This window comes from Saprolegnia parasitica, assembly GCF_000151545.1.
Source record: "Saprolegnia parasitica CBS 223.65 unplaced genomic scaffold supercont2.66, whole genome shotgun sequence".
Taxonomy (NCBI): Eukaryota; Oomycota; class Saprolegniomycetes; order Saprolegniales; family Saprolegniaceae; genus Saprolegnia; species Saprolegnia parasitica.
In genome coordinates this window covers 5,599-15,810 of record NW_012156460.1, presented here as the reverse complement: position 1 = coordinate 15,810, position 10,212 = coordinate 5,599, and the positions used below count along the sequence as shown (strand labels likewise).

The window sequence follows — 10,212 nt, the reverse complement described above, 5'->3', positions numbered from 1 at the left end:
CCGCACTGGCTGCCGCGACGGGCGAGCCGCCGCGTCGCATTCTGTACGAGCTCTCGGTGCGCAACGCTGACAAGGGCAGCGTTGGCGGCGACGCGCTGCAGGCCCGCGTCCAGGCCATCGTGGGCACGCACCACGCGGCCGTTGTGCTCACGCACGCGTCGCTCTTCCTCGAGAAAGCGGCTCTCTTTCCATCGTGTGCGTTTGTGATTGGCGCCGACACGGCTCTGCGGCTCCTCGACCTCAAGTACTACGACATGAGCCAGGAAGCGCTGTGGGCTGCGCTCGCCCGCATCGCGTCGCTCCAGTGCTCGTTCGTGGTCGCCGGGCGGCAGGTGGGCGACGCCTTTGTGGCCGCCGAGACCGTCGTGTCCCAGGTGCCCGCGCCGTTCCGGTCGCTCTTCGTGCCTCTGCCCGAGACGTCGTTCCGCAACGACATTTCGTCGACGGCGCTGCGCCAAGCCCGCACGGAGTGATTGTGGGTACGACAGAATTATAATAGCGTGGTCACCGTACACAATATACTACTGGGCGTGTTCGAGTCGAATCGCGCTTTAGCCGATGGTCAAGCCAAGGCCAAACTTGTGGGCGTCGCCTTCAAAGTGCTTGGCGTCAATGTGGGCCGACGTCGTCAACGAGAGGAACGGCGTGACCTTCTGGATGCACGCGAGCGAAACAAAGCCGTCCGAGTTGATCTTGCCGGCGTACGTCGTCTCGGCGTTGGCCGTGTAGCGACCACCGAGCGTGACCGCGTTGGCCGCCGTCTGGACATCGTAGTTGATCGACGCCGCGTAGATCGTCGACGAGCAGGGCTTGTGGTAGAAGTTGGCCGCGACCGTCTTCAAGCTCTTCTTCGAGGCAACCGACACCTGGTAGTCCGCGCCGCTAAAGGCGAGGGCACCGCCAAAGTCCGAGACCGCCGACTTCTCGACGTTGAACGCACCGTGGGCACCAATGGTGACGCCGCTAATGACCGAACGGCCGCGCCCGTCACGTTCTTGCCCGTAATGTCGGCCTCGACGTTGGTCGTGAAGGCGGCCTGCTTGTACTCGAGGCCGAGCTTGCCAACCTGCTTGGCGTTCGTCTTGCGCGAGCCGTCCTCGAGCTTGAACGAGACCTTGAGGTTGTCGACAATCGCGTTGGCAATGTCACCCTCGACAAGGACGCGGCCGGCCGTCGTGGCCTGGAGCTTGCTGATCGTCAAGCCGCCGACCTGGGGCACGCGGAAGTTGGCGCCGACCTTGGCAAGGATCGACTTGTTGGCGGCCATGGCGCCTTCGGTCGTGAAGGTCACGCCGTTGGCCGTCTTGGTCTTGATCTTGAGCTTGCGGCTGTAGTCGTAGTCGTCGCCGAGGACGTTCTCGGCCTTCTTGCTAATGTCCTTGTACAACGGCGCCGCCATGGTCTCAATGCTCTCGGTGGGAAATGCGGGAATGGCGACGATATACAAATTCGCAGTCAAGGACCACCCTGCGGCCCTGTCTTTTCGCCCGAGCTGGCGGCCCTCCGCCAACTGAACACGCACCCGCTCAAGTGCGACTCCCTCTCTCATCTGAACGTTTCCCACGCATATACCACATAAACCACAGTGAAAAACACCACCTGCGTGCGTTGGTGCTCGAACCATCGCGAAACGACCGTTCTTCTCACAGGCCGCACTTCTCCAGGCGAGCATCAACGAGTCGAAAGCGGCTGTTGCGCATTCCCGGACACTAGCGATACGCGTAGCACTCCTGGATCCGTGCACTGTTTTCTTGGATACAGTGCGTAGATCCAGGATTCTTGCAGCGTCTCCGGTTGCACCCGGACGGTGGCATCGTCTCCGCCTCGTCGGAGGCCGCCGCTGCAATGCCTCTCCATCTTGGCCAACGGCATGAAGTATGTGTGTGCGTCGGCTGGTCGATTGTTCGGCTGGAACATTCGTTGACACTTGCATTTCCCACGTTCTTCACGTGAAAATCGCGGCACGTTTGAAGTGCGTGGTCCATATCGCACTTGCGAGAGCGCCTCGTAGGGTAATCGAACGCAAATGAACTTCATCACATTAAAGAGGTTTGCCGCTCGCTGCAACGCTGCCGCGCGCAGGCGTAAAAACCTCTCACATTACATTTTTGCAATCTATTGATTGTGCAAAGGTATGCAAAGCTGCGTTTAAGCTTGCGCTTTGTATGCGCTACCGTGTGGGGTGCAACGGCTACGCGTGGGTGGCCAGCAGCGGTCAGTTTTGTCTTTTAGTCAAGAACCGCAGATATGTTCGCCCGCTTCGCTGCCCCGCTTGTCCGGTCCGTCGCCGCCAAGAGCGCGCCCCGCCGCTTCTTCGCGAGCCAGACCTTCCTTGACCGCAACGAGGTCAGCGAGCGCGTCCTCAGCGTGATCAAGAACTTCGACAAGGTCGAGGCCGCCAAGGTCCAGGAGACGGCCAAGTTTGTCGAAGACCTCGGCCTCGACTCGCTTGACGTCGTCGAAGTCGTCATGGCCATGGAAGAAGAATTTATCATTGAGATCCCGGATAACGAGGCCGAGCGCCTCTTGACGCCGGCCCAGGTCATCGACTACGTTGCCGCGCACCCGATGGCCAAGTAAATAGACGACTAGTCCCATCCTGCTTTGCCAATACTATGTACCTCACGACTGTGTGTTGTTGTACCCTTTTGTGCTTGTTATGTTAGACGACGTAGTATTACGCAGACGGCTAGGACGAGTGCCGCAGCTTGTGCAGGAGGTCCTTCATCTGGTGCTTGATCACGGGCTGGCCCGTCTTGGTGCGCAAGCTCAGCTTGACGTGGCGCTTCTTGCGTGCAACCACCTTGGACTGCTTCTCCTCAAGCTTGGCCTCGATCGCCTGACGCTTGGCTTGGCGCTCGTCGCGCACGCCCTGCGCCTTGCGCTTGGCCTTGAAGAGCGGATCAGGCTTGCGCGCCTTTTCGCCGTCGTCCCGCGGCGCCTTCTTCGCCGGCCGATCGCCGTCGTCGCCATCTTGCATCGACGCAAAGAACTAGAAGGCATGAGACGACGTCCATCGCGACATGGACGCAATGTATGTACCTTGTCATAGAAGGAGGGACCGCCGCCTGCCTTGACCGGCGGCTCTTCGCGCTCCTTGACCTTGCGGTACGTGCGCAGCAGCACGGCCTTCTCGACGCGGCGCCGCTTTCCGCCCGCGCTCTCGCTCTTGAAGTTGGTCGGCCGCGCCTTGCCGCGGATGAACCGCTCCAAGCTGAGGCCACTGCCCTTCGCCTTCCCGCCCTTGCTGCTCATCGAAACTGATTTCTCACTTGATGCCACCAACCAACATACAACATAAATAGTGTACGACATGGTCTTTTTAGTGTATCCATGCACGCCATTTATTTCAGCTAACACTATTTGGGGTTGATGGCACATTAGGTAGTGTGTGTTGTTCGCGGAGCCGTTTCATAAGCATCAATATATCGAGCGCAACTTGGCAACAGTGTTGGAGTGCCAGGAGTCTGCCCGATGCCAAGGGCACACAACCTCTAAGAACTCTCAGGACTCATACGCCATCGCGCTAAGCTCTTGGTGGACGACAGTTGACATTTCTATCAACTTACTGCACGACAGCTGCCAACACAGGGTCTAATCGTCTTCATCATATTATCATCATCATCTATTTACTTGTAGTGCTTGGCCTTCTTGAAAGGCTTCTTGTGCTTGGACGTGTTGGCGCGCGCAGCCTGGATGTCCTTGAACTTGCGCTTCGTATACGATCGGATCGCTTGGTCGTGCATGATTTCCTCCGTAAACGTCTGCTGGCGCTCCTTGCGCGAGAGGCGGTTCGACTTGTACTCGGCCGCGCCCTCAATGACCGTGCCGACCTGGAACACCTTGGGGAGGTTGCCCTTCTTGTGGTCGCTCGACTATCAACAGTGTGAGTTGTGCATCCTTGCAAAGCGACAACCATACCTTGTAGAAGCGCTTCGGGTCGAGGTAGTTACGCAACTTGATGAGCTGCATGTCGCGCTTCGCTTCGGCCGTCATCTCGTTGGACGTCATGTTGAACCACTTGTGGCTCGTCTGGATGCGGTCCTGCGACACCTTCTTCTCATGGGCGCCCGAGTTGGCCGCGTCCATCTTGGCTTTGTACGCCGCCTGCTTGTGCAGCTGCGACACCTCTTCGGTCAGCTTGCGCTCCGGCACGAGCTCCGCACCGCGCGCGCACTTGCGGCCGTTGAACTTCATGTACAAATTGTCGTACGACACGCCGCTCTCGAGCGTGCTCGGGACCAGCGCCAGCGGCGCCTCCGACGTCGCGGTCGTCGACGTCGGCGGCGGCGCCTGGAAGCTCGCCATGGCCATGCCCACCTACAAGATCATTCACGATGAGCATGGACGACAGGAAAGAAGCATGCATACCAATGCGTTGAGATCGTCGTCGTCATCGTCCTCTTCCATGTCGGCATCGGGTGACGCGTCGTCGGCGGCGGCCGGCGCCATCGCAATGTGCTCTTCGTCCGCTTCTTCGTCGTCCGAGGCAGGGGCCATTGCAATGTGCTCATCTTCCTCGACCGCCGACGCTTCTTCCTCGACCTCTTCTTGCGCAGCGGCTTCGTCGCCCATGGACTCGTCCGCAGTCGTCTCGTCCGCCGTGACTTCGTCGGCCGACGTGTCGACGACAACGTCTTGGGCTGATTCGGCTTTAACATCCGCTTCTTCAGCTGACTCGATGCCATCCGCAGCCATATCTTCGGCGGATTCGATCTCCTCGGCCGAGACGTCATCTTCCTGGGCCGATACATCTTCTTCGTGGGCCGAGACATCTTCTTCGTGCGCCGAGGCGTCTTCTTCTTGGGCCGAGACGTCGACAACAACAGCCTCGTCACGTACTAAGGTCTTCGCTTCGTCAGTCTCATCGACCGCCGTATCATCTTCCGAAACGATGTCGATGACCTCCATCGTAGCGCGGGCCGACGCGTCGTGCTTGGCCGCATCTTCTTCGGCGGCTTCCTTCGCGGCAACCTCCTGCGCCACTTGCGCAAGTGCGTCAATGTCGGACTTGGACAGGGATGCGCGGGTCGCGCGCTTGGCGCGCGGGGCGCGGGCCTTGGGCGCAACATCGTCGGCCGTCTTCTTGGCCGTCTTCTTGGCGGCCTTGGCCTCGCTCTTGACGACCTCAGCTTCCTTCGATGCGTCGGTGGCGGCCGCAGCCTTGCCGCGGGACGCGCGCCTCGGAGGCGGCGACGCCGACGCCGTCGACTCGGTCCCACCAAGGGACAGACGCAAGGACCGGCGCGTGGCGACCATGGATACGATTCTCTTTGCTCCAACAGGACTATCAACCAGTCAAATTCGTCCAATCCTAAAATACCGTGGTTTTCGATACAGGATATATTATGTTTTAGAGGGTTTTCGCGCGCTTCAACTTGTTCTGATCCAAATGTTGTGCTTTTGGCGCTCGTTCCATGCACGCCAGAGCTTTCTAGCGTCGATAAGGTACCTGTCCTGCATAGCGTCAACCCATTTCCGATGTAGCACCTTCACAACCAGCGCCGCCAGCTACCTTAAACGCCAAGCCATACCCGAGCCTACGTATACAACGCTCGTGCACGAACGCCAACACCTCCAGCGATTCTTTGTTCGGCGAGCACTTGGCCAACTACGCACTGTCATCGACAGCTTGCAAGCAGTGTTTTCTCTACAATTGTACCTAGATGGCTGTGCACGCTCATCGGTCATCGAAACGACGAGATTGCACAGCTCGATGACCATCACGGCACTCGACCTACCCCAGCGTCTGCAACCCTCGAGCGCGATGGCAGGGCCTTTGCATTTTGCATCTTCCGACAGATTCAAGTCGCTAGCCATTTCAGACGCTCGAATGCTTCCCATGCTCCGACACGACGTTGTTGAAACGACCATCGTCGCATACCAAGTACGAGATCGATGTCGCCGCGACTTGGATCTCGTGAGGTGACCTCGTTCTAACGTTATCAAGAGCATGATCATGGTGGTACATAGCTGCGCGCGATTCAAGCCCCAGGCCGCGAGAAACCATCCCTGAAAGCCATGGGTCTCAACGACAATCACCTCCGGTATCCACGAGGTCAGCGAGCGAACGGGCCGCGCTCCGAGAGCTGGACGCGGATGAAAACCTGTCTCGTCGGTGAGCATTGTCTGCGCTGGCGATCCTCGCGATGACGTCGAACATGTGCATTGATTGTTGATGGGCAGGGCAAGAGTGACGCCGGCGTTGGGCACTTTTTCTGCACGTGCAGCCGACGGGTGGATTTGTGAGAACTACCTGCTTCCACGGCGAGTTGGACTTGCGATGCGAACGAAGCGGCGATATCTCGCATCACCGGCGGTGCTGTCGAGGCAGGAGTGACACGTGAACCGGTTGTGGAGGCGGTTTATAACCATTACGAGTATATAAATTTTGGTGCAAATAATGTGACGCTGAAACGGTCGCCGGTTCCGACATCCAGGACATGACCTGTCTAACTTTGGCTTTTAGATGGCTCCGCAATCGAGCTGGGCGTGGCGCAGCCTCCTCCGACTCATGCATGGCATCTCGTGCCTCTACTTCGGCTTCCTCTCGATCATTCATCTCGTCGCCAACGATGGGGAAGCCGTTGCACTTAACGGCTACGCGATGCTACCGAGCGGCGTCATCTTTGGCACCATCGCGCTCTTGCATCTCTACCCTCTGTGCTCGTTCCGTCGGGCTCGCGTCGATCCTATTCCGACACTACCAACGTCACGCTGCTCGTTCGAGTACTGGGCAGCTCGGTGGCCCGTGCCCGACAACATTCAAGTGTGCCTCAACCACTTTGTTGCCATCGGCTGCGAGACAAATCTGGCATATAAAATGGCGCGCTATCTCGCGCAGACCGAGGTCGCCTACTTGTACGCGATTACGCTCGGAATCAACTGCCTCTGCACGTCGTGGCTCCTGCTGCTCAAGCGCGCCAACTCGAAGCTGCAGCTCATCGGGCTCATTGACTGCGTCATGTCGACGGCCTTGACGGCGGGGTTTCCGCTTGTTTTTTCGCCGTGCCCATCATACAGTATCGGTTCTTTGGGAATGCCTACGTGCGCCATAGCTTTGACTGGCTCGCGCTCAACGTGCCTCCGTCACGCTTGCTCGTGACGTCGTCGGGCTCGGACTTGGTCATCAAGACGATCTTGGGCGTCTCCAACTTTTTTGTGCTGAGGCGGCTTCGCCACACCAAGAAGAGTACCCCACGGCCGCTGCTGCGCACCAGAAGCTGGAGTCGGCACCGGTTCTCCGCCACCCTCAAGCTCGCGGACGCGCTGCGCGATCACTCCGGGTCGCGTCGCCACCTCACCGTCTCGTCGATGCCGCGGCTCAGTTCGGTTTCGTTCGAAGTCGCCAAAGTGGCGTGGGAAGCGAGTAAAGAGTACTTTACGTGGGAGCAAGAGCACCAGAATGTCGTGCTGGCCGCGCTCGTTCTCGGACTTTTATGGGGCGGCGCCGTCCTTCTTGTGGCGACACTCGCAGTCTTTCACCGCGACGCGTGCCCGTCCTACTGCGAACAAGCGGCCGCGCCTTGGTTTACCAGCGACTGCCGCTGCGTTTACGCCCGTCTCCACTGCGTCCGCGGCCACATTGTCGACAGCCGGTCCGTCGACTCGTATTTTACACCGGCGCGCCTCGGACCCGACCTCTTTCTTCTGCACGTGCAGCGATGCGACATCCCCCATGGCTTGAACGCAACAACGACCGCGCAGTTCTTATATCTCTATGGTATTTGGCTCGAGCACACGGCGATGCGGGAGTGGCCCGTGACCGCTCTCGCGCTGCCATCGTCGACGATGCTCGTGCATCTTCGCCACGCACCGCACTTGACGTCGCTGCCAGAGGTGCTATCGGCACCGCCGCCGACGCTTCGGTTTCTGTACGTGGCCGAGTGCCCGCTCTCGACCATATCGGGTGCGGTGTTTCAAAAGTGGACCCACTTGCTCTCGCTGCGACTACCCGCGACGGGCTTGACCACGCTGCCTCCCGAGATTGGCGGCCTTTCCATCGTGTCGTCCCTCGACCTGGGCTACAATGCATTGACCGCGCTTCCAATCGAACTCGGCACAATCATACCGCACTTGGCCGAGCTGTACCTGGACCAGAACGCACTTTCTGTGTTGCCACTGTCACGTCTCTCATCAAACCCCAAGCTGGGACTCTATTTGAACCGAAACCCGATACCGTCCTTGTGCAGCGATGGATGCGCATGGGGCCGACTCGACATGACCAACACCCTCTACTGCAATACGACAACGACAAGTGGGACGCAAGGCGTCTGCGGCAATGACTGCGCGAGCGTCTGTAGCCGCGACCGCGTCACCGACTACTTTTGCGACGCGGCGTGCAACACGACAGCGTGCGCCTTTGATGGGGGCGACTGTCTCTTCTAACCCACGCAGCGTTGGTGGGTCAGCCCCGCGCGGCGTCGCTGTGGACTTGTAGCAAATGTTATAAAAGCAAACCCCCTGGCTTTTTGTAAGCCGTCTCGTCCAACGGACCACGCAAACCATCCATCATGCAGTTTGAAATGAGCTCAAGTCCGTGGCCATAATCAGTGACACCATCGTGACAGCTTTGCATGCGCAGAAGTCACCGACACGTGCTGTAGCTAGACCCATCAGTCAACGTGTCGTAAATACATGGCCCACGCCTCGCCGGCGTCAAGCCGTGTCGGATATGCGATGATGGATCCAAGTTAACTCGTGCATTTCCTACAGAATGAGACTCTAGGAAGTGGCACGCTTTGTCAATGGACTCATCACGCTCGTCAAACGCGGCTGCGGATCGTCGGTGACAACGTGTCCCCGTTGGGGTCTTGGGATTATCCAGTCGCTCGTGGGGGAATGAGGTTCATCGTTTGGACAACGAGTTGACGCTAAAAATGGCAATCGCCGCCGTCAAAGGCGCACGCCGTCGTGTTGCAACTGCGATCACAGAGGTAATTTCCGACAAAGAGCCGGCCGCAACTCGGCGCGCAGTCGTCATAGCATGCTGACGACGCCGTCGTCGCGGTACAGAACGGCGTCGATGCAATGTGCACCGAGAGGCCCACGGTATCTGCAATCGTCGTGATCGGGTTGTGGTTGAGCGTGAGCACGAGGTTCGGTTTGGCTTGCAACAACGTCGACGGAAACACGCGAATTGCATTGTTGTGCAGGTAGAGCGTTCGAAGCATCGGAAGATCGCCAAATTCTGCCTCCGGAATGGCTGCGATCTGGTTGTTGCTCAGATCCACAATCTGGAGCAATGTCAATTGTGCGATGTCCGTAGGTCGTACGTGCGATAGCGCGTTCTCGCCGAGCCAGAGCGAGAGAAGATTGGTCCAATTCGCATAGACATCACTGGAAATGTCCGTCAGCTGGGGGTGCCCGACAAAGAAAAGCCAGCGCACGGACGGCGGCATGGAGCGCATAATGCGAGGAACCGACGAGAGACGGCTGTAGCGCACATCAAGGAGCATCAGCGACGACGGGAGCGAGGTTCCAATCACGTCCCATCGCACCAACTGCGTCACTTCAAGCTTGAGGGAATGCAGGCTCTGAAACTGCGAAATGGTTTCGAGTGCGAGGCCGTTCGGGACTGCGCAGCGCTGCACATGCAGGAAAACAAGGTTCGGGCCAACAATGGACGAAGCAAACCGATCGTCGATGCTGTCGTCGGCTTCGATGCCAACGTCGCGGCAATTGAGAAGCGCGTAGATGCAGTTGCATTCGGTGGTGAACCACGGCGCCGACGCGTAGACGCAGTAGGCGGGGCACGGTGACCGTAAGTAGAGCGCCCGAACCGACGTGACGGCAACGGCGAGACCCCACAGCACATTGAGTGCGAGCACGAGCTGTAGCAGCCGTCCGTGGCGCTGCTCGAGCGTGAAGGCGCGCCAGCCCGAGGCAGGCACGGCGCCCCGCGGCGGCCCCAGTGCGTGGCGCTTGTAGCGCAGCGAGATCGCCACGCGTCGTAGCACGCCAAAGTTGGTGACGCCCGGCATGACGCGCAGCGCGAGCTGCGGGAGCGACGAGACGCACAAGGTTCGCGACGTCGAGTAGATTTGCGCGTACCAGTGCAGACTGTGCGCCATGTCGCGGCTCGAGACAAAGACGAAATGAACGAGTGGCAAAAGTAAAAAGAAGAGTGGAAACCCGGCCGAGAGCGCAAACGAAATCGCGCTGTCGAGGAGACTCACCCAGACGACCTTGGAGCTCGCGTCCGGAGGAAGA

The 10,212-nt window shown here is 59.0% G+C and overlaps 7 protein-coding genes across 7 annotated transcripts in view; 3 read left to right on the top strand and 4 right to left on the bottom strand.

Annotated features, from left to right (window-relative positions):
• SPRG_21032 (hypothetical protein) overlaps window positions 1–473 on the top strand; it is a gene marked incomplete at both ends in the record, with an annotated part of 1,354 nt that extends 881 nt beyond the window's left edge. The window contains one exon of the mRNA XM_012350542.1: window positions 27–473. Within this exon, the coding sequence (XP_012205932.1) occupies window positions 27–473 (447 nt within the window). The remainder of the gene's footprint in view (window positions 1–26) is intronic.
• Window positions 474–551: 78 nt separating this feature from the next.
• Window positions 552–1,399, bottom strand: SPRG_11457 (hypothetical protein; the record flags this gene model as incomplete). Its single annotated transcript, XM_012350466.1, has 2 exons — window positions 552–923; window positions 977–1,399. 2 exons carry the CDS (start codon window positions 1,397–1,399, stop codon window positions 552–554), a joined length of 795 nt encoding a protein of 264 aa, XP_012205856.1.
• A 789-nt stretch (window positions 1,400–2,188) lies between these two features.
• Window positions 2,189–2,646, top strand: SPRG_11456 (hypothetical protein). Its single transcript, XM_012350465.1, has one exon. It carries the CDS (start codon window positions 2,248–2,250, stop codon window positions 2,578–2,580), a length of 333 nt encoding a protein of 110 aa, XP_012205855.1. The 5' UTR covers window positions 2,189–2,247; the 3' UTR covers window positions 2,581–2,646.
• On the bottom strand, window positions 2,632–3,263 carry SPRG_11455 (hypothetical protein). Its single transcript, XM_012350464.1, has 2 exons — window positions 3,043–3,263; window positions 2,632–2,992 (listed from the first exon to the last, which is right to left on the bottom strand). Exons 1-2 carry the CDS (start codon window positions 3,253–3,255, stop codon window positions 2,690–2,692), a joined length of 516 nt encoding a protein of 171 aa, XP_012205854.1. The 5' UTR covers window positions 3,256–3,263; the 3' UTR covers window positions 2,632–2,689.
• A 325-nt stretch (window positions 3,264–3,588) lies between these two features.
• Window positions 3,589–5,288, bottom strand: SPRG_11454 (hypothetical protein). Its single transcript, XM_012350463.1, has 3 exons — window positions 4,372–5,288; window positions 3,922–4,320; window positions 3,589–3,875 (listed from the first exon to the last, which is right to left on the bottom strand). Exons 1-3 carry the CDS (start codon window positions 5,257–5,259, stop codon window positions 3,630–3,632), a joined length of 1,533 nt encoding a protein of 510 aa, XP_012205853.1. The 5' UTR covers window positions 5,260–5,288; the 3' UTR covers window positions 3,589–3,629.
• Window positions 5,289–6,514: 1,226 nt separating this feature from the next.
• SPRG_11453 (hypothetical protein) lies at window positions 6,515–8,522 on the top strand (the record flags this gene model as incomplete). Its single annotated transcript, XM_012350462.1, has 2 exons — window positions 6,515–7,008; window positions 7,059–8,522. 2 exons carry the CDS (start codon window positions 6,515–6,517, stop codon window positions 8,386–8,388), a joined length of 1,824 nt encoding a protein of 607 aa, XP_012205852.1. The 3' UTR covers window positions 8,389–8,522.
• A 283-nt stretch (window positions 8,523–8,805) lies between these two features.
• SPRG_11452 (hypothetical protein) lies at window positions 8,806–10,073 on the bottom strand (the record flags this gene model as incomplete). The annotated part of the gene is made up of 1 exon (XM_012350461.1): window positions 8,806–10,073. The coding sequence occupies one exon, from the start codon at window positions 10,071–10,073 to the stop codon at window positions 8,874–8,876; it is 1,200 nt and encodes a 399-aa protein (XP_012205851.1). The 3' UTR covers window positions 8,806–8,873.
• Window positions 10,074–10,212: the final 139 nt, after the last annotated feature.